This window comes from Cavia porcellus, unplaced genomic scaffold, assembly GCF_034190915.1.
Source record: "Cavia porcellus strain 051 isolate PalLab524CR breed Dunkin Hartley unplaced genomic scaffold, mCavPor4.1 scaffold_19, whole genome shotgun sequence".
In the NCBI taxonomy this organism is placed as follows: domain Eukaryota; kingdom Metazoa; phylum Chordata; class Mammalia; order Rodentia; family Caviidae; genus Cavia; species Cavia porcellus.
The window spans coordinates 63,844,290-63,869,706 of record NW_026947502.1 but is presented as its reverse complement, the minus strand read 5'-3'; the positions used below and the strand labels follow the sequence as shown (position 1 = coordinate 63,869,706).

Genomic DNA, 25,417 nt, shown 5'->3' with positions numbered 1-25,417 from the left:
ATTCAGCCACTGTATACCTGACACCCTGTTATGGATCTCCTCATTAATGGCTCCTGACTGCCAGCTGTGCCTTTGCAGGGTTTCCCTGAGAGTGAGGAACACATGATACCTCCCATCTGGCTAGTCCTGCTCAGGTGGCAATCAGGAGTTAGGTGATACAGAAAGCCATTGACACTGGGGCAAGGACAGGGGATGAACCATTGCTCAGAATTGCCAGGTTTGAGAAGGTGGAGTCAGCATGGGGTGGGGGCTCACGTCTGTGTGCCCCTGCCAACCTTGACCTCAGAAGCTGGGTCTCCTTTCACATCCAAATGGAAGTAGCTAGCATGAGGGGTGCAGCAATCCAAAGATCATGGAGGCTGGAGGCATCTCCCAGCACTGCCACTGTGGCCCCCCATTTCACAGCATAAGGCTCCTGGTACTGATGATCATATCTGAGAGCTGTATGTGAGATCCTGATGTCTGTCACTTGTTTTGTTTCTAAGGACCTGGGGGAGCATGTGCTGATGGCTGAGTCTCCAAGGGTTTAGGAAAAAATGTGATCACAGGCCTGAAGTCATGGATGTGACAGGAGAGGCCAATACATCGCAAGCTCTGGAAGTTCATTTTGGAACCATGAGGGGCCTTAAGTTCTCTGTCCCAAGGAGCTCTGGCAGCTGTGAGAAGCTCGAACTCAATTCCTCCCCAGAGCCTTTTCCAAGGTGGGGGCTTTGATGCCACAGGACCTGGGTGGGCCTAGAAAGAGAGACACAAAATACTAACAGCAACCTCATCAGCCCTTGCATTGTGTGATGCTAGCACCCACTGCTAGCCTTCCTCCTGCTGAAGATAAGAGAACCCCAATCCTAGAGAGCTGAAGGAAGACACAGAGGAAAGCAGGAGAGGGTGAAGGTTGTTCAGGGCATATGTGACTTCTCTACAAAGCTCCTTCAGTACCTAGAAAATGTGGATGCCCTGAAAGAGTGAGAACTGTTCACACAAAAGGTTGCTCACAGCAGGAAGTAGACAGCCCTCTGGTGAGGAGCAGCTGTTTTAATTGCCATGCCAGGCTGCACTCTACACCCACACAGTGGTTGGGGAGGGAAGGATTATGGTTTGGGTGGTGGAGGTTGTCTAGCTGTCCACATACCTATCAGTACATCTACGAGGGAGGGTGGTTGTTAGCCAGAATTCAATCTGTGCTAGACCTACAACCAGGTATGGGTCACATGCTCCAGGGTTGTGCCCCACCGGTACTAGAGTCAGGAAGTGGTCTTTCCTTTGCCTCAGTGCCAGGACTATGGGGTACAGCCTGGCCTGGTCACCATGAAGCCTTTGGGAATAAGGCACCAATTTTATACCTGTGGGACTTGGCAAATATTCTTGAATTATCCTAAGGCCGAAAAGAGTAACACACAACCAACTGCCCACATGTGCTCATTTGTTAGAAACTCAAGAGTCAATTCTGAACCATAACTTTGTTCTGGCACTGAAGGTCAAAGACTTCAGAGTCTTCCCACAAAACTGAATGGAATGAAGCAAACTCTATTTCTATTGACTCTAGCAGGAAAGAAGAGCTCAAAGGCCTCCGAGGTCTTCTTGTCTGTCTCCCCAGCCTAGGCTGACCATGTTTTTCGGGCCTGTGGATCCTCCGTAAACTGTTGCAGGTCACACAGACCAGCTCTCTGTTTTACAACTGATTCCATAAACAGGACCTTAAAGACTGGAGTTTCAACGAGGAGGCAGAAGAGAGGTAGCAGGGGTCTCATGGCTGAGTCTACCAAGATGGGGGCAGCCTAGGTTGGCACCTTATCTATAGCCTGAGCCTTATCTACAGCCAGGAAGGAGACCTTGGGGATTGGTCCATAGCACTTTACCTCCCCAGGACTAGCTGGGGCCAGGCCTTGACCAACTACCAGGCAAAGTATAGCTGTCTTGGGTTCTGCAGGGAGCAGGAGCTCAGGCTGCACTGATGATACCAACTATGCAGGCTGCATAGTTCAGTGTGGGATGTCAGAGCTGTTAGCAGGATCACAGCTCCCTGAGGAGCATCTACCTCAGTGCTTGGGACAGAGTCCCCATCAGCCTACCCAAGAGGTTGCAGGTGAAATGCACACAGCCCATTATCCCTGGTGGTCCTCAAGGGGACATCTCTGGATGGGGTGGCTTCACCCTACAAGCTAAAAGCCTTAGTCCCACCAAACTTCCTACCTCTCCCTTGTTCCTCACACTAGGGCCGATCACAGTGGTGGAGGGCCACTCTTCTGTTACGGTGCGGCATGGACTTGTGGGCCCAGGGGAAGAGACACGCAGAGCCCTTGCCTCCTGCTCTCCTCCCCTGCCACACCCTCTGTGCTGTCTGTATGTGCTCTTGGGGTCCTTTGTCTCAGCTGAGTACCTGAGATAGGGACCCTTATCTGACGCGCACCTCACTTTCCTTTAGACCCGGCTGGGCTCTGAAGCAGGATAGCAGTGACTGGGGATGGCTTCTTGGTTCTTAAGTGTTGTATTTGCTCGTTTGCTCTGCCTGTCCCGAGCCTCCATCTCAACTCTGAGGCTTCTTTTTCTTCATGGAACAAACCTCAAGGTGCTGTAGGGAACATGGTCCCAGATTCGGCTCTGATGCAGGATTCACAATGGCTCAGGGCTGACAACATGGAAGAACAATTTGTTTTCTCAGTGAACCAGCAGGTCCTGTGAGTCAGTCTCTCAGGCTCTTACCCTGGAAAGTGCGGTCAACCCCCATGCCCTTGGGTCCTGCTGCTCCAAGGAAGGGTGGGCAGGGCCTCCTAATGTGTCATTTGTATTCAAAGTGTTCTGATTTTATCACTACTTTAAATTTGCCTTCTTCCTTTTTTCCACAGTATTCTTAATACTGTCTCTAAATTTAAGTAGAAGTCAATAACAAAAAAGATAAATACAATCTTCCTACACAGATGTAATTTAAAAAGACATTTCAAACAAACACAATTCTCAATTTTTTTTAAAGATGAGGAAAATCCTTCTTTTGTTTGAGCTGTGGTGAAGGTGAGTAGTTCAGAGAAATTTATATCCTCACATTTATATGCTTCTTTATATCAAAGAAAGATTAAGGCCATTATTCTGGTGAGAGATTTATTTTTAACTATTAAATTTGAAATCATTTCAGATTTATATAAAGTCATGAAAGTATGAGAAATACTTTATATTTTTGTTACTGTGTGGTCAATTTAATAGTCATAAACTGGGTGAGCTCCTGTGTGCAAGGAGCAAGAAACTGCCAGCTCATACTGTTATAACTTGGGCCCCGGTATAAAATCCAAGGAGGCAAGAGACCGAAAATTTAGGTGGCAAAGGCTTTATTTCCAGTCCTGACGACCAGTCTCTGGGAGCCAATTTGGAGACTGTGTCCCAGAGACTGAAGGGAGGACTTTAAAAAGAGGCTGGAGGAAAAGGGTGGGGCGGGGGGAGAAACAAAGAAACTTGCAGAGCCATCAAACTTGTTGACCCGAGTCTGGAAACTGTATTTCTGTCTACTTAGCTCTGACAATCTCGGGAGTTCCTGGTGTTTCTCAAATTACTCCCATCCTACAGACTGACATTATCTCAGAGTGGCACATCTGCAGCAATATTTGGGGAAGAAAGTGGACAGTTAATTATCCCAGGACAGCTCGTTTTCGCTAGTGGGTGCGAAGGGGTCAAGAGTTACAAGAAGCTGAAACTTAAGTTTTACAAAGATCTGATATCTAACTCATTTGATGCATACAGAACAAAAGGAAAGCACCGATTGGGATTTGGGCCATAGTATTTCCCGGCAATTTCTTTGAAGCTAAACAGTTCTTAAAATTTGGGGCAGGCTCATTTTATGACAGATCATCACCGGGTCGGGAAGAGGTCACCAGAAACCCAAATTCTTTATGGCCTAGATGATAGGTGAGGGGAGAGGGAGGCAATAAGGCGCCATACAGAACAGAAAACGGCAGTTATGTGTCAAGGTCAGGGTAAAGGGTTAAACTCATATGCAAATCTCTCTGCACACAAGCAGGTTACTTTAAACAAGTATAAATTAATGGGCCATTCTAGTTTTCTTTAGCTCTTTCACGGAGAATAGAGGCGCCTAACAGTGATTAACAACCCTTGTTAGCTTGTTTTAGCACAACTTCTGTAGTTTGGAGAGGGCAACAATGGTTAACATATCAATTAGGTGAGATTCTTGCAATTCTTTACAGAGGAGAGTATTGCTCAACATATCAATTAGGTCACTTAACATATCAGTTAGGGAAAAAGGATAAAAAAAACACATTTAGTAAGCCACTTTACAGGTTTGCTATAATACACATATAACGAAGCTATTTTCTTAGAGTACAACAATACTTGGTGGCAAATGTAAAGCAGCTACGTTTATTGAAGATTGCTGGAAATATTCAAGGCAAGAAACATATGGCACAAACATAAAAGTTTTGCTGGGGTGACAGGAAAGCAAAAGCACTGCACCCCTAATATATCACACAGTACACAGCAACAGCCCCCAGGTAAACCAGGCTTTTGGAATTTAAAGGATAGGTACCTCAGCTCAGCCCTCCCTAGATTTCTAGGTATGTTTGGTCTTCCGTGGTGCAAGAGAAAAAAGAGAATGAGTGAGAAGAAGAGAAAAGGCCTTTATTGAGGTAAACGGAGAGCTGCCGAAGGGATGCAAGCACCCGCTAGAAGCTTCCAGAAAAACCATGGACTTTTTATTTGGAATTTAACAGGGGTGGAACTAAAGGGAAGGCAGAATGATGTAACGACAGTTGACAGGAGGAGCCTTTGCGCTTGCGCAGAAAGCAGACTGTTTGATTTGTGAGTTTGCAAAAAGAACACAAGGGGGCACTTTCCTGTGTCAGAAGGAGCTCATACATGAGGAAAAACCTATCAATATGATTGACAGGAATGCATGCATGTCCCAGAATTCACTCTGATTTTAATTATATGCATGTGTTGTAGTGTCTACTCACGAACCCTTAACAAAGGTGAAGTGGGGAAAAGATGAATGAAGATCAGGCTAGGAGATCCAACACGCATGAGCTCTCTACTACAACATCAGAGATTATCTGGGTGTTTGTTATATGATTCTCTACCTTTCTTAGGACAATGGAAAGAGGAATGGTACTGCTTTCCCTGAGAAAAACAACAACACCTAGAACAAAATTGTATCTGGGCATGGTGACACATGCCTATAATCCCAGCACTCTGGGAAGCTGAGGTAGGAGGATTGTAAATTTAAACCGAATCTGGGTGATTTAGTGATTTAGTGAGACTCTGCTTTGAAATTTTAATAAAAGGACTAGGGGATGTAACTGTAGGAAGGCATTACATGAATGTTCAGTAAGAAGGTTCTGAATGAAGCTTTAGTACCAACAAAAAACCCAAGAGAGAGAGAGAGAGAGAGAGAGAGAGAGAGAGAGAGAGAGAGAGAAGAAGAAGAAGAAGAAGAAGAAGAAGAAGAAGAAGAAGAAGAAGAGAAGGAGGAGGAGGAGGAGGGGGAGGAGGAGGAGGAAGAGGAGCAGGAGGAGGAGGAGGAAGAGGAAGAGGAGGAGGAGGAGAAGAAGGGGGAAGCCAGAGAGAGAGAAGGAGAGGGGAGGAGGAAGAGAGAGCTGTAAGGTGAGAGCCTTAAATGCATATCACTAAGTGAAAGAATCCAGCCTGAACAGACTGGATAATCCAACTCTATATAATCCTGACTGCAGACTGTTAATCCAACTTTATTTCATTCTGGAAGGGCAAGGTCAAGCAGACAGTATCCAGGGTGGGGGAGGAGAGTGCATAGGTGGGTGGAGCACAGAATTTTCTAAAGTAGTAAAACAGTTCTGTAAGATTCAGTGAGCTCAAAACATGATGCATTTGTCAAAACCCATGGGACTTTATAGCATAGAGTGAACTGTATGTAATTATATGCTAACTAAGGTACGTTTTGTTTGCCATAAATATTATGTGTGATAGTTAAACCCAGAACCTCATGCATGTTAAGCAAGTGCTCTGCTATTGAGATATGCCCCAATCCTATCATTATGATAAAGAAAAATAAGGTTCTGTCAGCTACAGTAAGTGACTTTATTTTTTATTGTCACTCTACCCTCCTGCCCAGTCATCCAGCTAGCCTAGCCACCTGTTCTTCCAGCGCTTCTGTCTAGGTAAGCTGAGCCACCTGCCTGATTATTTTCATGATCCTGCCCTGACTGCTCTGTCTTATTGGGTTCAGACACAGAACGGACTGTGACCTCATGGGGGCCAATTATGGCTCTAGTTCCCAGGTAGTGAGAGAGGGCCCTCTACCCAGGAGAAACTGGGTATTATGGTTTGTGTCTGGTGTCCTCCATGCTGTCATGGGGGGTGCTTTTCGGAGGTGGCTGAATCGAGAGTTTGTAATTGATTCATTGTCTAGTGCTGGAATCATGGGTGTGAGTGTTACACTCACCCTAGGGTAGGTAGCCAAAGTACGATATAAGGGGCAGAGTCTTCTCTGGCTCATCCCTCTTTGCTCTTGTTGCTTTTGCTGTATTCTGTCACCATGAACTGTTGCTCCTTTGCCATGTGCCACTCTGCCTTGGAGCCAATTGATTATGTACTGAAACCTCTACAAACTGTGAGCTAAACAAACCTTTCCCTCTTTAATTTTGGGTATTGGGTATTTTGTCCAAGCAATGAGAGAAAAATAATCAACACACAGGGACAGTGCTGGGAATTTCTGTAGATCTGAGGAACTCAGGAAGCTGAGTGGATTGGGGAGAAGCAGCAGCCTCTCTGGAGGGCAGGCCGTATGTTCTTTCACGTGCCCTGGCTATCCCTTAGATGCTCAAGCCCCTAGTTTGGTCCTGGTTAGCATGTGCTCACTACACCAGAGCTCCTTTCTCAGTCTTGGCCACTGGGCCCTCACCCATCATCATCCCTTCTCCACTCACTCTTTTTTATCCACTGTTTCAATCTTTACTGATTTGACCTGTGATATCCTGAGGGGCCTGAAGTCCATGGTCCTCTGTTCAAAGGAGGGATCAAGGCCCCCAGCTCCAAAAAGGACAGGGTGACAGGTGCAGAGGCTATGGGGGACCCTGACCCAACACAGCATCCAGGTGGGGTGAGTCTGCCCCACCACAGCTAGATGAGACCCTTATTATCCTTGTCCCCTGTGACCTTAGAAGCCCCAACACCTCACACCCTAGGGAGTGAGCAGGCCAGTATGCTGCAATGTGTGTGTGTGTTGAGGGGGAGGTTGATGGTGGTTGAAACTTGGAGTGAAAATTCATAAGCACAAGTGGAAGGGAGGGATCCTGCTTCAGCAAGGAATTCTGAGTCTCTGGGCAACCTCCTGGGAACAGGGGCCCAAGGCACAGGATCATCTAGATCCATAGAAGGACTGTTGAGCCCACCATGGTCCCTGAGAGAAATGACAGCTGAACATTGGGTTGTAGGATAATGGGGGCAGATGAGGGGGGAAACAGGGTCGCAGGTCGTAGAGGGCAGGCAGTGGAGCCTGAGAAAATGCTGCCCAGCCACAGGCCAGTCCCTCTTCTTATCAAGGGCCTGGCTTGCTTAGCAAGGTAGCCCTAAGGACCACATTGGTCCCCTAGTCCCTGGTCCTCACCTGTACCCTCATTTGGTCACCTTCCTGCTTGTTCTTCCTAGGCCAGACATGTAGCTCACATCCATCAGGTCTTAACTTCTTGGAGCAAACAGTGACTACATCATTTGGGACCCCTGTCTGGCTCTCTCCCCTATCCTCTTCTAAATCTCTGGGCCTCCTCTCCTTACTGAACCTCGAACAGTCTGCACATGCACAGGCTCCCTGTACAAGGGGCAGTCCAGTCTTTCCAGCTGCATGGTTCTGAAGATGTTCTGGCTGCAACACCCACAGAGGAGGAGGAGGGATGAGTCTGTGGGCAGAGGACAGTGAAGGAGCGGGAGCCAGGCCATGGAGCAATGAGAATTTATTGTTTCTGAGGAGCAAGGGTTGTGAGCCCAGCACATGGTGGGGGGTAATCACCATGTTAATCTGCCTCAGTTCTGGGGGTAGCAGTGGCTGGGATGGAGAAGGTAGAGCTAGAGTCTGGTTTTAGCAGTCCCTTCTTGTCCCTTACAAGGGCTAGGCAGCCTGCTCAAGGGCTTCTACAAGGAGCCCTTTCCCCAAATCAAAAGGCCACCTTCTACTCCTTGAGGAGCAGGGTCTGCTTTCCTGCCTTCCTGAGTAGTGAAGGTGTTGGACAGGGGGATGGTGGGGTCAAGAGTGGAGGCCAAGGTGCCCTCTCTTGCACCTCCTGCAAGGAATATATCCTGGGTGTTGTGGAAGGGACAGAGGATGGCAGCTACAAGTGGATAACAGGATGTGCTGTTGGCCGAGTTGGGTTTCAGGGTGAGATGCTCACAGTAGTGTCCAGAGGAAGCTCAGGCCCACTGGTGTCAGGAGCTCCCCTAGCCTGACCCAGAGCCCCTCCTGCCTGGTGGATGCCTTGTTGCAGAGATTCTTGGAGCAGCAGCCCCTGATAATCCTGGCCTGCACCCCGGAGCTTGGCATCCACTCATACTCATTGTTGAAGTTGGGACATCTTGGGGCACAGCGCTTGCTGATCTGAATGTTCATTCTTAAACCTGTGAAGATAGGAGACGGTAGGTGGTCCCAGAGATGTAGGTGAATGGAAGAGGTGTGGGGGCTTTCTATTTGAGCAGTGGAATCTGATCCTACAGAGGGCACTGAAGCTACCTTCTGCTGTGTATTCATAAGCAGAACTGCTCAAGGTCACCTTCAAATAGGCATAGCAAAGAGTCAGGGTCTCTTCCAAGTCAGAAAAACCTGGGCCACCTCTTGCTGAGGACATAGGAATCAGGAGAAAAGGAGGGAAGGGGGGAGAATGGAATGTGACTGATAGTCACAGAAAACCTGTTGGGTGCCTGGAGGCTGTTTGTCCAAAGGTGCAGCAGGGACTTCTGGAGAGATAGAATTCCTATCAACCAGGGAACCACCATCCCAACCTGATTAGACGATGAATCATTTTGAGTGGAATCTACCTCTTATGGTGTGTTATATTTTACTGTATTATGTTGAATCATATGTTGTATTGCATTATATTAAGCTGCAATGTATTCTGTTTATTCTATTACAATATGTTGCAATCTACTATGTCGTGCCTCATTGTATTACACTATGATGTATTATTCTATGCCTTATTACACTGAAGTGTAATGTGCTTTGTTACACTGTGTGGTAGTGCACTGCAGGCTACAATGAACACTGCTCAGTGGCACAGGATTGAGGGTAACAAAGGAGACTCTAGCAGAGCATGGAGCACTGGACCTCCCTCGAATCTCTGACTCTGAGCAACTTTCCCCCAGGCTGTGCCCCCACACTACTAGCAAGGCAGGTCTCAAAGGCCAGGGAGTTTCCCCTGGATGGACGGCCAGCCCTAAAACATCCCCACTCCCTGCACTGAGTACCCCTGTTATGTGACCTTCCAGACCAAGAGAAACTGTAAACAAGATACTTGGGTGGAGTTTAGTTAGAGGGCACAGTATTAAAAGAAAAATAAAACAAAATGAAAATAAAACAGTGCAAGTGTGAGATTCCTTCATTCTAATTGGAAAAAAAAAAGGATTTCTTAGGGTTTGGGGCAGTCATTGCAGCGACATGGGGACCTCACACTGGAAGAAACAGCCTGCTTGGCTGAATTTTTGCCACCTCCTTTGGGAAAAATCCCATCTTGACTATTGTTTTAACCTGCTGGATGGCAGAGGGGAACAACAGCAGCTGGAGGAGCCACATAGGACGTCATGTAGAGTGTGCCCACTGTCAGAAGTCTGCTCCTCGGGGACAGGCATCTCACACTTGCACCCCACGTTAGAGACTGACCCCCAGGAAGCTGAAGAAGAGCTTTGAAGCACTGTTTCCAGGCAATCAGGGCAGACGCTGACCTGAGGTTCATTAGCAGAGTTGTGTTAAGTGAGTTTTGCTATGACTGGGCCTCCGGAGAGGAGAAGAGGGGAAACTCTGTCAGGCTGGGGCAAAGGGATCCCTGGAGGCTCAAACAGCTGGGAAGGAGCTGTGATCTGTGGACCCACATCTTAGCTTTCCAGCAGGAGCCAGGAACCCACACATGCTCAGAGGAGGTCTACCTGGGGCTCCTGGGACATTTTTATATATATCACTGTTTCCATGGGGCTAAGCACTGTGTTCCTGGATCTCTTCATAATCCTTTTTGATCTTTTTTTATTTTTTAAATTTTTGACTTGCTCTTCAAATCTGTCTTATTGCCTCTTAAACCTATGGTGTGCTGTGTGAGGGGGTAGCCTTGGTGTGTGGGGGTCTTGGGTGGTAGGATAGGGAATAAGCTCCTGTCCAGGGACAACAAGTCTCTGCTGCCTAGCTGACCCTCTTCTTGCCCCACTCTTCTGTGAATTCAGTGACAGCAGAGACTCTGTCCTGGTGACCTTTTGGTGGGAGGAGGTGTTCTATAAGGGATAGTTCTTAAAATGGCATGGGGAACATGAATAGCCACAACCAACTCCCAAGCCAGGGTGAGACTCACTGGTGTAGATGATCAGCTTGTGGGAGACACAGACTTTTTCAGTGATGCGGCACTGAACAGGCAGGCACTGGCTTATGCTGTTGACCTTGAAGCACTGGAGGCAACTCAGGTTTGAGGCTGTGGGGACATAGTGGGCATGGGACCTTGGCCCCAGTGACCCCCTCCATCCTCTCTGGATTCCCAACCCAGTCCCATTCTTCCCCTGCCTGCCCTGGCCTTACCTGGCACTGTCGTCTTGCCTCCCTTGAGCTCCATGGATGCCAAGGATACCCACAGCACCAGCACCAGCATGAGCCTCTCCATGTATCCCCCTCCCTGAGCCCTTTCTGACCTGTGCATCTCTAAGGCTCTGGAAAGAGCAGCGGGGTCACCATGGACTCTCAGCCAGCACTGCCTCTGCTCTGAGGTCTCTTCCCAACCCCCTCTTGGTACTGTTATGGGGACACAGTGGCTAGATTGGTTCTGGATCAGGGCCAGGATGACTCATGGAAGGACAGCATGTCCCTGAGCTTCTGGGAGGATGAGGGGGTAGATGGATACCTTCCCTCAGGTGTGGTGGGAGTGGCCAGGGGCTGGAGGCTGAGGGGACCTCTCAGGGGGTTGAGAAAGGGGCCCATGGAGACATGCTGATTTGAGTAGTTAGCCACATGAAGGGTAGGGAAGGGGGAGAGGAAGTCTTCCAGAAGAAGAGGAGAGAGGAGGACACATGATTGCCTAAAATCAGACTTCCCTCCTCAGATGAACTTTAGGCCAAGGGTGGGAAAAGTAGGCTGTATAATTCAGATGGGAATAGGGCACTGCTACAGGGATTCTAATAGGTGAGACCCAGGTCCACAGACCACAGCTCCTGCCCAGCTGCCGAGGCCTCCAGAGGCCCTTTTGCCCCCAGCCAGTCTCCTGGCCAGTTGACTGTCCTGTGATGGGACTCGGTCAGGATGTAAAGGTTTTTTAATGTCTTAAGGCCCCACAGGAGGTTGGTTTCTACTTTCTACCCTGTTGCCTACTGGATGCAATGTGGAACACAGCTCTCTCCCTTACCATTATTACAGCCCACCTCCTTGCTTATCTTTATGGTCATCTACAACTCCTTCCCCTTGTTGCATTATTATTATTATTACTATTACTGTTACTATTATTATTTTGGAGCCAAGGAAGCTGATTCAAGTTCTCACTGGGCCATTAGAGGTCATAGCCGCTGAGGATTCAAGGTGGAAGCTGCCTTCACACGGTAGGCTTTCTCCTATTTGGAGGTGCCCACAACCCTCTGTAAACCTCTACCACCTCACCAGGGGACCAGCATATCTGCTGTGTCCAACCCAGGAACGGGCAGGAAATGCTGCCTTCATCTGGAGGGCCACCAGCCCAGCATCTCCTGTGAGCTTCTCCTTGGATCCTGGATCCTGTCTCCTCCGCCCATCTCCCTAAGTTGCCAGATGTGTCCACCTGGGGCCAGGGACCATGACATGTAAGCTTTCACATTAGGTATTAGGCTCATTATTCCTTTCTCTTCTTTGTTCTCAAATCGTTATCTATACAGTTTGAAGACTATGGTAAGTTGGTGGGGTATAGACCTGAAGTTTGCATTGATGAACACAGCCCAGTTTCATGTCCTTAGGAGTCTTACAGAAGCTGATCCCTAGACAATAAAAGAATAAGTGCTACTTGTAGGGTGGCTGGGAAGCGCCTGTGCCCACCTTCCCAGGGGCCTGGCTTCTGCATGTAGACTCAGTAAGCCCTTTGTCCTACAACCTATCATCCACCCAGTTGCCATGTTGCCTGGTGTGGCCCAGGGGCTTGTCTAGCCACAGCTTTCCCTGGTCTTTTTATCCCATGATACTCCTGCCCTTTTTGCCACCCATTCTCTTCAAGTATGAGCTTGACGGGGATGGAACTGAAAACGTTTGGAGGGGAAGGGTCTTGTGAACTTATTCATTTGTTATATTGTATGAATATGCATTTGGTGTTCTTGCTGCAATTGATTTGAATGTGAAATTTGTAAAGTCAAAATCAGAGAGAGCAGAGGAGGGGCATGTGATGAAAAAGCCTGGATGAAAAGAGGGAGGTCGGGAGGAAATCTGTTCATGTGACATCTGGGACTGATGGCAAAGTGTCCTGGCAACCCCCCTTTAGGGTCACAGAGGTGGACAGGTAGATGACCAGAGTCAGCGTCTCCTTTGGCTTGACCCTCCATTGTCTGAATTTTGTCTGGGAATGATGCCAGGGAGTTGAGACATTCACCTGGTAAAAACAGCCATTGATAAGGCAGGTGTGGTGGTGCATGCCTGTAATCCTAGCATTTGGGAGGCTGAGGCAGGCCTTGCTGTGCCCTACCTAGTGACTTCTAGGTAGCAGGGAGCTGCTGCATGTGAGCTGAAGTGTGCCACAGCAATCCCTACCTAGTTGTGCAGCAGCAGGACTCTGCCTGGAACCTGGAGGAGCCATACCCAGAGACTCTAAGAAGCTGAGGAGCTTTGGTGTGCCACATAGTGTGAGCTGTAAGCATGCCCCATATATCGCACATACTATTCGCCTTACTATACCACTCAGAACCTGATAAGGCCCTACACAGTGACCTCAAGCAACTTGGGTGCTTCAGTGAGCTGGAGGGAGTGCTGAAGTTCCGTCCAGTGCACACCCCCCACCCAGGCAGCCTCTAAGTAGCAATAGGGAACCAGGAAATACAGGAAAATCACAAAATGAAAGAACAAAATGCACCCTCAAACCTCTACCCCATCCCAAATAATCCTAGGAGACATGGACATAGAAGAAAATGTAAGCCATTACCTCAAAATCCTGAAATGATGGCAACTGAAGTAAAGAAGCAATTCTAGGAAGTTATAAAGGAATTCAGATCAGAAATAATCTCCCAGGTAAAAGAAGAAATGATAAACATAATGAAAGAAATGCTGAACACATCCAAAGAAGACCCAGTTAAAAAAAATCGAGGAGCATGGCAAAAAGATGGAAACCTTGTATGAACAACATAAGAAAACAATAGAATACATGAAACAGACTCAAGGGGATGTCCAGAAAATAAAAAAAAAATTCATCAAAAGCTGGCAAAGGTGCCTGAATGAATGTGAAGATAGACTTTCAGATCTGGAAGACAAGATTGAAGCTAGTTAATAAGAAAAGAAAGATCTGTTAAAAGTAACAAGGAATCAGGAAATAACAACTCAACAGTCGCAAGATGATGCAAAGAAAAATAAGATTGATAAGTGTAAGTGAAAAAGAAAATAACAATACAAATGATATCAAAAGACTATTTATAGAAATAATAGCAGAAAATTTCTCAAACATAGGAAAGGAAACTTATATACAGAGAAGTGAAGCATATAGACTTCCAAATAGCCATAACCAAAATAAATCTATACCCAGACATATAATAATCAATATTCCAGAAACTCAACATAAGAACAGAATACTAAAAGCTGTTAAAGAAAAGAGACAGATAACCTATAAAGGAAAGCCCATTAGAATCACAGCAGACTTCTTAACACAAACAGTGAAGTCAAGAAGAGCATGGAGTAGAAGTATTTCAGATCCTAAAGGAAATGACTTCCAATCCAGATTGATGTATCCCTGCAAAAACTGTGCTTTAAAATTGATGGAGAAATAAGATACTTCCATGACAACGAACAGCTGAAGAATTTCATGACCACCGAGCCAACCCTGCAAAGAATACTGAAAGATATTCTAGATAGACATAAAAAACAACTACAACTCCAAGAACATCAACAGAAAAAAGCCACTAAGCAGGGCACACAATTAAAGAGAGGGGGAAAGGAAAAGAACCAACAGCAGAAACATAACATGACAAAAATAAGCCAATATTTATCAGTTATAACCATTAATGTAAATGGCCTCTATTCTCCATTTAAAAGAAACAGACTGGCAGAATGGATCAAGAAACAACATCCAACCATATGCTGTGTACAAGAAACACATCTCACCCAAAAGGAGATTCATAGGCTGAAGTCAAAGGATGGAAGACAATACTTAATGCAACAAGAACCCCCCCAAAAAGCAAGGGTAGCTGTACTTTTTGCAGACAATGTGAATTTCAAACCAAGAATGATCGGGAGGCTGAGGCAGGAGGATCATTATAAGTTTGAGACCAGCCTGGGCTATAAAGTGAGCTCAAGGCCAGCCCGAATCATATACTGAGACCTTGTCTCAAACAAACAAACAAAACAAAACAAACAGCCATTGGTGTGTGTTTTAGAAAGAGAAGGAACTGAAAAGCAAATATTCTCAGAGTACATTGCACACAATTGGAATATGTGTTATGTTATGAAAATTTTAACTTAAACATAATGCATGTGTTTTGAGATATGTATGCAAATATATATACTTTAAATATGCAAACATATCATTGTTATATATGTTTTTTTTATTTAAGGAGAAAAGAAAAAAAACACTGAAAGGGTACAAGTTATACAGATTTACAGAAGAAAAAAATGAACAGTAGGAAATCACTAGTTAATGGATTACATATTGCCATCTCAGAAATAATTGTTCAAGTCACAAAATTAAAGCTTGTAGAGTGGACATTGCAACAATGATACTGCAAACAGTTCCGTTCAATGATCCAATAAAACTCTGTGATATCATTTTCTATCTTATACACTTAAATATACATGCAGTTTGTTATATATGTTTTGAATATGCACTATACATTCATGTATGTTAATGTTATCAATATGCTTATTTGATATATACTGAATATGTTTTGTCTTGTAAATGTATAGTATTTATGTTCCTACAGTGTAAAGCAGTGTTACTCTGTTATAATTTGGTATATCTGTCATGCATGGTTGGGCATGCTGGTATATGCCTGTAATCTCAGCACTTTTGGGAGTCTGAGACAGGAGGATCACTGTGAGTTTGAGGCCAGTCTGGACTACACAGTGAGACCCTGTCTCAAAAAAATTATATATATAAATCATACAGCTATAAAGTATATGTTACACGTTTAAATGTCATATAAATTTTTTTCTTGGGGCTATTTTAACTGTAGGTCTCAGTCAGGAAAACCCAGAAACCATGGGTTGAAGGAAAGTGGACAACTCTTTATCCCCTACCTGATGGTGGCCTTTACTGTCAGGTAGGCTTCAGGATCCATATTATCTATGTGTTTCAAGTCCAGTAGAGACACAGACAGAAACAATCTGTGGAATTTTTCCAGGGAAGTGGATCTTGTGTGATGTCCAGAGGTGTCTTCTGCCATGTCTTGAGATCAGCTCCATGATCTCCATCATTGTGTTTTTGCTATGGAATGCCAAGTTGAATTTTAACATGAAAGATCACAGTGTTCTTGCTAAGCTTGTACAAATTGTCTTGTTTCCTTTTCACTTTGGCTTCTGGGATGCTCACAGCCTAATTGTTTGCCCCAGGCATATGCATGGGACCTTGCAAGTTTCTTGATTGCCTCTCCCAATTTTACTCTGGTCATTCTTTTTTTGCCTTCTTCCTGCCCTTACTTTCTTGCCTTCTCTGAGTGTCCAGTTCTTAGATATTGTGGTTCTTTAGATCTTTGGCTGTACGTAGACTTGGTGACTCAGCCTTTACCAGACTCCAGTTCTGGCCTACAGGAAGAGGTCCTGTCCTGGTCCTGCCTCAGTCAGGCAACTCTGGCCATCTCACTCTTGGCTGGTGTTGACAAACAGGGCCCAGGTAGTAGTGGTGCTTTGTGCACAGGCGCCGCTCCTTCCCCTCTGAGCAATTGATTCAGCGCTCTGGCATTTGAGGCTGATAGCTGATGTGACCGTGTTCTAGTTTTAATTTCAAGTTCAGTGACATCGGTATGGCTGAGATGTCTCCCTCAGGCACAGCCCTCCTCATTCATTCTGCAGAGCCAGGCACACAGTGCACCAAGGAGGCCTTGGGCAGGACAATCTGGCACTTTTTGTTTGTGTTCAGTGCTTATGTTCACACTGGCATATTACCCAGGCTAGCAGTCTTCTTGGACCCAGTGAAGGAGACATAAGAAACACACACACACACACACACACACACACACACACACACACACAAATAAAAAAAAAAAAAGAAAAAAACACAAATGACATGGTCATGTGTACTGTGATTGAGGGAGGATTTTGCTGGAAATTAGAAATGGATAAAATTAAGAGCCTGCTCATCAAAATCAACAAGAGCTGTCCCTAAAGGGAACAGCCTCTGTGCTTGCATAGGCAAATATGAAAGGTGAGTAGTTTTGAGAACTTTGAATTAATTTCTGTTGGCAGCTTGGGAAGTAGGAGGGAGATGTCCCACAGAACAGCACTGAAGTAGTGGGGGACAGAGAGTTGGGAGTCTGAAGGTGACAAACCAAGCATCAGACTCTGGCATGCAGAAACCATGGTGTAAACACATTAGGAAGGCAGAGGTGAACAGTGATGGAACAGGAAACACACACGATTACAAATGCCAAACCTGTTTCTCAAAAACAACCTAAATTAGACAAATTTCTGGCAACTAAGGAAATGGAGTCCATGCATGGATCAAGGGAATGCAAACAAGAGAAAAAATTACAGGTTCCACATAGGACAAAGCCTTGCACTTTTGGTGGACCGGTGGAAGCAGCATGAAATCTGCCTTCTGGTTGTGGCAATGAGAGCACGGAACTGCAGGTGCAGGTCCTCAGTGCCTTCTGGTGCCCTGCGGAGTGGTGCTGTGAGTCCCAGAGAAGCCATGGGGAAAGCGAGGTGCCTCCTTAGCAGTGGACGGGGCAGGAGCTGAGTCTGGGGACAGGTGGATAGTGCTGTCTCACAACATGGGCTCTGGCTGGGAGAAAATGCCATTTTTTGATTATTTGGTATATAATTTTTGACACGTTAGCAAAAATTATAATAAATATAGAAAAGTGTTATTTTCAATCTACAGAAAACTTGTTTAGTAGAAGTAGACACACAGATAACCCAGAGACTGGAATTAGCAGACAAGTACTTTATACTAATACTACTGAACTCTATTAAATAGAATGGATGAAAAGACAGACAAAATAATGAAAAGATGGAGAGTTCCAACAGAGAAATGAAAGATACAAAAATCAGCACTTATTTGGAACTAATTAATACCTAAAATTAAGAACTTTCTTAATGAGCTTAATAGTAGACTAAATTCATAGTAGAAAAAAAAGATTAAGAAAGTTTAAGATAGGTTAATAGAAATTACCAATTACGAAGCATAGAGATAAAAGTTAATGAGAGAGCAAGAGGCAAGAGTAGGCGGGAGGGAGAGAAAGAGGAAAAGGGAGACAGGGAGAAAAGGAGAGAAAAGAGAGGGAGAGAGGGACAGGGAGACAGATCCAGCAGTTGGAATCCCAGGAGAAACGAGAGAGAAGAGGGGCCAGGATGGGGGAGAGTCAATATTTTCTTGACAGGCAACCACAAATTTCCAAAGCTGATGAGAGACATTAGCCAGTAGAGGCAAAAAGCTTCTTAAACTGCATGAATTATAAATCAGTGGCAAAAAATCCTTCGCATCATCAGACTGCTGAGATGGAAACAGGGATGGATCTTGAAGGCAGCCAGGGAAAGCGTTACTCACCTTGGGGCAGGGTGGGGGTGTGCTTCAGGCTGACCCCTTACCTGTTCCAAGTCAGAGTCTGACACTGGCAGGAAATCATGCTACTACTTAGATTCCTAAATAAAACAAAATTTCCTTCACAACTGAAGGGGAATAAAGGCACTTTTGGGGTAAATGAGAGCAGACAGAACCCACTGCCAGCTATCCAAGGTGACAGAAAGTGTGATGCTGAGTTGTCCTTGCTCAGAGGGGCGGCACGGGGTCCCATGTAGGTAGGTGCTGAGTCCCCTTTGGGTGGATGGTGGCTTTGGTGCCCTGCACACTCCCTTCTGAGGAGCTGCCAGATCTTCCTCTATGCAGGACTCAGCCCCAAAGACAGGGTTGGATGGTGCGGGGCTTGGCTTGAAGGCCAAGTGGGTCACAGGTGCACATGCAGGTTGGAGCCACTGATCTGCATGCACTCTCTCTTGGCCGCAGCTTGAGGCTGCAGGAGAAGCTGCTTGGGCCATGGGCTTCCACGAAAACTTGACCGTGTATTTGTACTTTTATAAGTTGATAAACTTTCTTTTTTTTCTATTTTTTTAGAATAGGAAATATTTATTGAAAGAAAGAAAGGTATTATTTAAGAGGGACAGAAGGGTGTCCCAATGGGTGGCCTAGGGAACCTACTTCTCAAGAGTTTTATGTGGTCAAATCATGAAGTCAAGTGGGTGTAAGATGAGCTAAAACTAAAGTAGTAAGATTACAAGTATAGTTGCTTAGGTAATACTGGTTAAATGGGGATCAAATGGGGAGGCAAGTCACACCGGAAGTGCAGGTAGGATGGACAAAGAGTTTCTTGGAAGGGGTGAATCAAGGAGGTTTTGCTCTTCCAGCGAAGGTGATTGATGCTTGTTAGAGTATCAATCACTGCTGTTTAGGGGCGGTATGTGGGTATGGTCCTTCCTCTTTGTCCTGAGGCCTGAGCTTCAACCAAAGCACATTCAGCTACAGGTGTCTTCTGCACTGACCTCTCCAAGGCTCAGTTCTCTCTGTCTATAATATTTCTAAATAACTTAGCTATCTGTAGTATTCCCTCTCTGGGAGGTATCTCTAACTGCAGTTAGGGTAGAATGGATGTAGTTTCTGTCTCCCTGCTTCAGGCTAAGAAGGATCAGTGTAGTGGTGACCACAGTCAGAGGCCTTCTCCAGAGAGCTAATATAAGGGGTCTTGGATAGAAGTCAGGTTGCAGTCTAGTAGTAGTTATGAACTCCCTTCGAAAGCTTGATTGAGTGGTTCCTGGCACATTTGTCGTTGGTTCCATTTGCACGATCACTTCAAGTTTGGTGGCCTCCAAGGAAAATGAGCACATTTTAAAGAAATTAAAGCAAAGCATGGGCACTAGAATGGACAGACAGGTTGGGTAAAGAGCCACATCCAGAAACTGTTTTTAAGGACTGGAACTGCTGGCTCTCAAGAGTTATTGCAGTCCCTTAAGGACACTTTTTGGGTGTGGCTGTTTTTCCAAATTGCCTTTCAATAAGCTTTATTTCTAAGAACAGCGCTTCCAGAGAGCTAAGCAGATGTTATGCACACACCTGTATATCTGTTCCCTCTGTTTCTCCCATCATCAACACCTTGCATGTGTGGGCTACATTTACTGTAGTCTGTTATAGCTTATACCTGCAGTGTCCCTCCAAAAAGCCCTTGTGTTCAGGGGTGAGGCTTTGAGAATGTGATTGGATCATGGGGTGTCTTAGTCACTTTCCTCATTGCTGGGACAAAATACAACTCTGAAATTTAACTTCTTTTGGCTCAAGTTTTAGCCCATGGTGGGCTGGCTCCCAAGAAGAAACAGCATGGTAGAGGGACACGGTGAAGAAGCAGCTGCTCACTTTGGGGCAGACAGGAAGCAGGGTGAATGAAGGGAGGATCAGGGAAGAGAGATCCACCCTTCCAGGTTACACCTCACCAACCCACTTCTGGCCAGACCTCATGTTCTGAGAGCAAGTCAGCTATAGGACCGCCTTTCAGAAGCCTCATCTATGAGCACAGGAGGTCCTTGGAGGACATTGAGATATAAACCATAATATGAGGGATCTAGCTTTGTCAGTGGATTAACCCATCGATGAGATTATAATGTGATGGAATTATTGTGAAGTGACAGATACAGACTCATAGCATGGCGGAGAAGGGGGCTGGAGGCCAGCAGTAACGGGGGGTCACCCAGGAGCATGAGATTCAGATCTTTGACAGGCTGGGGAATAAGGAGCTGCGTTCAGGTCCCAGGTGCTGGGGTAGCTGGTGGCCTCCCTGACAGGTGAGGTGTCCAAAGTCAAGCCTCTATGACTCACCCACACAAATCCAGCAGTGTAGTGTGCTTTACTAATCCTCTAGGTGATTCCTGAGCCAATTGAGTTAACAGTTAAGAATAACTATTCATCATAACCAGTGTCTCAAGGCATTCTTGATTTCTGTAGCAGTATTTTTAATTGCTAGTATATTGTATATCTCTGTCTGTCTGTCTGTCTGTCTTTCTCTGCCTTCATACTGAACTATATCCACAGTCTTTTCATTTCCTTTATTTTCTTTCTTTTTTGGAGACAAGTTCTTTCTAGTCGCCTAGAATGGGCTGGAACTTGTGATTCTTCTACCTCAGCCTCCTGGAGTGCTGGAATTATAGGTTTGTACCCTTATGCCCAACTCTTTTTTTCTTTTCCACTTTTTAGAGTCTTGCTGCTTACATTACCCATCAGTTAGTGCATGTTGTCTATTTCTCTGTCAGAATCTTTAGCATATTCATGACAACTGTTTCCAATTTAGGGTCTGAACATTCCAGGGTCTCCTGTGTGTGTACTTCTAATGTTTGTGTCATCTCTTGAGCATATCTTGTGTTGAGAGTTGAACATACTCGCCCCGCAGGAGCTGTGTGATTCCAGTGTAGTATGTTGAGTCTCAGGAGTGAGTCACTGGCCTATGCTTCAAGATTCTGTTTTATGTATCTGGGATTTTGCTATTTGGGCTTCATGCTGGCTGCACATGTGGGAGCCTCAGTCCCTTCCAGCATCTGACTTTCTAGAAACGAGTGTGTCCCGCAGCTCTGCCTTTGTCGTCCTCATTACACTGAAGCCCTGTCTTGTGGTGAGACTGAGGATTGGACTCATTCTACAACTTCTGACTGAATCTCTATTCTTTTTTTTCACTATGTCAGAGTCCCTGGGATGTGACAGTGAAAAGAGCCTATTAGGTCTCTTTTCTCCCTTTATGTGAGACAGAAAGACTGGAGCAGGGGTGTATTCCAGATCTGTAAGTGCCTCTAAGGCCAAAGAAGGACCTTGCAGCCTTCTCGGAGGACAAGCTTTTATTATGGATGGCAGAACACTTTGGGAATATTGGAAAGTAGTCACTTTCTCCCTTCCCTGAGCATGAGGAAAGTTTATCCTGTCTTCACCTGGAGAACCTGGGCAGCTGTGGAGCTTTGGATTCTTGCTGGGCCACATTTGTGCCCGATGAGACGCCTGCCAGATCCTAAAGGCAGTGCCTTCTGACCCACCGCGCTGTGCTTCCTGTGTCCTCTCCTTCTGGGCTTTGGGGGCTGTTTTCTCTGTTATCCTATTTCTCTGATGAAACCAAGTGTTGCTGATTTTCAGTATGTAAAGCCTTTTTCTTGGTGTGAAGACAGGAATGAAAATGGCTGAGCTCTTCACATATCCAGAAGATATTCTATTCTCTTCAGTTCTTGTCATGATTTCTCTCAGATCTGTGAGTGGAATTTAAGACAGTTACTTTAAAGTCATTGCCCAGTAAGTTCAATATCTGCAATTCTTTAGGGACACTTTGCTAATTTCTTGTTTTACTTTGAGTCATGCTAGTGCTGTGACAGTGTGAAGGCTGTGGCATTGCAAAGGGACACTGTTCTCAGCCCCATTACGTCTACTGTGTGCAGTTGGTATTGACCAAAAGACTACATTTTTTATCATTATTTCTTCCAATCCTATCTTTTCCTCTCGTTTTTCCCCATTTCTTTCTTTCTGCCTTGGGACACAGAATCTTGCTAAGTAGTTCAGGCTGACCTTAAACTCACTATGTAGTCCAAGATGGTTTGAATGTCCAGTGATCCTTCTGCTTCAGTTTCCCAAATTCTGGGATTACAGGTGGGCACCATCACACCTGGCTACTCCTTTATTTGTTTAATTTCAATTGCATAGACTAGAAATTTTCTCTGTGTCCCACTTGTTCCGATGATTTTCTCTGTATTCTTCATTTTTTTCTCTTTATGTGCCAGTCTGGATATTTTCTATTGATTTGTCTTCCAGTTCACTAAGCTTGGTTTCTGCTGTGCTTAGTCAGTTTACTACTAGATGTATCTGCTGAATTTTAGGTTTTTATAAACTGACCTTTTATTTATTTCTAGGTTTTTTATTTGATTCTTCTTAGGATCAATTGTTATTTGGGAGTGAAGTTATTGTGTGGATGGTTGCTGACCATCTAATGCAGATATCCTCAAAATCTGGAAGACAAAATGAGAGCTCAGGTCCATACAGTGAAAGCCCTGAAATCCATGAACGAATCAACAGCAACCAGATTCTCGTCAAACTTGCACTTGGCTTCAACTCAGCAGTAAGGAGGTGCCCACAAGGAAAAAAAAATGGGCCAATATTTAATGAAAGTTATCCCACAAATAATATCAGAAAATCACTAGTGTCCCACAAAAGGAAATATACTATATAGTATTCCAATATATGCAGAATACCATTTAATAAAATTTACAATTTACAAAGTCACACAGCATTAGGATTGAAGAGATCTTTCTAACATGATGAAGGGTACCTATGCAGCGGATTACAACTTCCATCATCTCTGTGGATTAAAGAACACTTTTATGAGTGATTGAACATTTCCTCCACGTCTTGGACAAAACAAGAACCCACCATCACCATTTCTGCTTACACTTCTGCTGGGGTCTTAACCGGAGTGTTGAGGCAGGAAAAAGAAGTGAGGGCTTTGAATACTTGAAATCAATCGCTCGTATTTGAGTCTACTGTGATGTACGAACAACATATTGGAATTAATAGATAAACGTAGCAAGGTCACTGGGTATAAAATGAATCTATAAAAGTCAAATTTTTTTATAATTAGAAATTTAAAATATTTATTTATTTTTGGTACCGGGGTATTGAACTCACATCATTGCACTTGCTAGGGAGGTGTTATGCCGTTGAGCTTTATCCCCAGCCCTAGAATCTTAATTAAAAAAAAAGCCACTGAATTTTGGGTTTCCTTAGGAAAGTTTCAGCCGCCGATCTCTAAATCTATTTCCTCTTTCTAGCAGCAAAACAAATACACAGCCCAACATACTAGTCTTTCCCATCGGTCTTTCCCATACTAGTCTTTTCCCATCATACTAGTCTTGCCCCACACAGAAGGTGGAAAACTCCGCCAAGGGCGTCCACTCTTACGCGGAACAAACACAGCATCCCAGCGGCTGCTGGGCGCACGCGCAGTGCAGAAACCGGCCTCAGGCGCTGCAGGCGCGGTGTGAGAGGCTCCGGGCAGGGCCCAGCAGGGGCGCTCCTCCCCGAAGCACTGGCCCTCGGAGGGAGCCCACCCCTGGGTGCCAACGCGCGGTCCGGAAGCGGCTGGACCCGGCAGGTCAGCTGGCTCCAGGCAGCAGATGAGGGATCTGGGAACCAGCTGCCACGCGCGCTCTGTGGGCAGCGGACCAACAGGAACGCGGGTGGAGTGGGGCGCACACCATGCAGGCTCGGGGGCGCGCGGACGGAAGGCGCAGCCGAGTGAGTGCGGCGGCGTCGGGAGGGCAGAGCCCCGCCCCCAGCTCCAGCCGGCCCGCGCGCTCCTGCCCTTCGCCGCGCTGCCGCAAGGGGGCGGCAGTGACGCGGGGTCTCGGCGGCACTCCTCTGGCGCCGCCCTGAAATGCTGCTGTGAGGGTTTTATTCCCTGGAGGTGTTGGTTGCAGCTCTAACTCACAGGGAGGAGATGTCTGCATCCGCGCGACACTATTGTGAGAAGAGGAGGGAAAACGAGAATAAAACCTTCGGCTGGTGAAAAATTTCCCAGAAAATTACCTATGAGCAGAGAAAACCTGTGAAACCTGAATTAACCCTAAAGAGTTGAAAACGCATCTTACATGAGACGTTCAAAACCTCAACCGCGTTCCCCAGTTGTGAGTGTACGTGTGCTACGCGTTTGATGAGCAATGTTTAACATTACCCGGTTCAAGTCAGTTCCTGACTTGAATTAAGTTATCAATGCCTTTGTATAACAAGATGTAAAATCAAAGATGAATGTGTGAAAATAATCACTCAGTGTCTTTAAAGTTGGTCAGTACTATATCTGAAGCCGTGGTCTGTATGTTTTAACTTTCATGGCATAGAATAAATCAAATTATATTCTGCACATATTAGAATAGTATATGTCTTTTTTGTGGGTCACAGGTGATTTTCTGAGATTGTTTGTGGGACAATTTTCATGAAATATTGGCCCAAATTTTTTTCCTTGTAGGCACATCCTTACTGCTGAGTTGCAGCCAGGTGCAAGTTTAGTGAGAATCTAGTTTGTGTTGATTCATTACTGGACTTCAGGGCTTTCACTGTGTGGACCTGAGCTCTGATTTTGTCTTCTAGATTTTGAAGATATCTGTGTTAGGTCACCACCAAATCCTGCTGTTGTGGTTTCTTAAAGGACACACCGTGTTCTGTGCTATGATGTATTGTCACTTTGCTGCTTGACAAATAGATTTGCAAGGAATTAGAACCATGTGTGTTATCAATGCCTTTGTATAACAAGATGTAAAATTAAAGATGAGGAATGTGTGAAAATAATCACTCAGTGTCTTTAAAGTTGATCAGTACTATATCTGAAGCCGTGGTCTGTATGTTTTAACTTTCATGGCACAGAATAAATCAAAATGGAAGAAAAGTCAAAACCTCAGACCAAAAATAGACAATGAAAAGGAAATGAGGATGAGGGAACTGACCAAATTCAGGAAAGAAATGGAAGAAAAACATTAAAAAAAAACTAATTTAGAAGCCAAGATTAAATTACAAATCCAAGGGAAAGTTTTCCTGAAATTTCAATTTTGAAACTGAAATAAGAGGCATTGAATCAGGGAAGGAAGAACCAAGATAGTGAATATGATATAATCCATATATTGAAAGACCACACTTTGGGAGTGAGAGTGCGTTTGCCTAGTATGCATAGGATCCCGGCTTTGAACCCAGGCACCACACCAGAGACTCCCTTTAAGGACATGCATGCATCACTCAGCGGGAAGGCATGAAAAGAGACCTTTGCAATGAAAAAAGCAACTATGCTTATATCAGATAAAACAGACTTCAAACTGAGAGTATAAAGAGAGACAAATCAGATCATTCTGCCA

The 25,417-nt window shown here is 45.3% G+C and overlaps 1 protein-coding gene across 1 annotated transcript; it reads right to left on the bottom strand.

Annotated features, from left to right (window-relative positions):
• Positions 1 to 8,328: 8,328 nt before the first annotated feature.
• Ly6l (lymphocyte antigen 6 family member L) lies at positions 8,329 to 10,912 on the bottom strand. Its single transcript, XM_063231348.1, has 4 exons — positions 10,730 to 10,912; positions 10,509 to 10,625; positions 8,690 to 8,794; positions 8,329 to 8,577 (listed from the first exon to the last, which is right to left on the bottom strand). Exons 1-4 carry the CDS (start codon positions 10,845 to 10,847, stop codon positions 8,351 to 8,353), a joined length of 567 nt encoding a protein of 188 aa, XP_063087418.1. The 5' UTR covers positions 10,848 to 10,912; the 3' UTR covers positions 8,329 to 8,350.
• Positions 10,913 to 25,417: the final 14,505 nt, after the last annotated feature.

Coding starts and splice junctions, on each gene's coding strand:
- Ly6l (XM_063231348.1), bottom strand. CDS start 10,847: ATGCACAGGTCAGAAAGGGCTCAGGGAGGGGGATACATGGAGAGGCTC. Junction 10,626..10,729: donor AGGCAAGACGACAGTGCCAG/GTAAGGCCAGGG, acceptor ATGTCCCCACAG/CCTCAAACCTGAGTTGCCTC. Junction 8,795..10,508: donor CAAGCTGATCATCTACACCA/GTGAGTCTCACC, acceptor CTATGTCCTCAG/CAAGAGGTGGCCCAGGTTTT.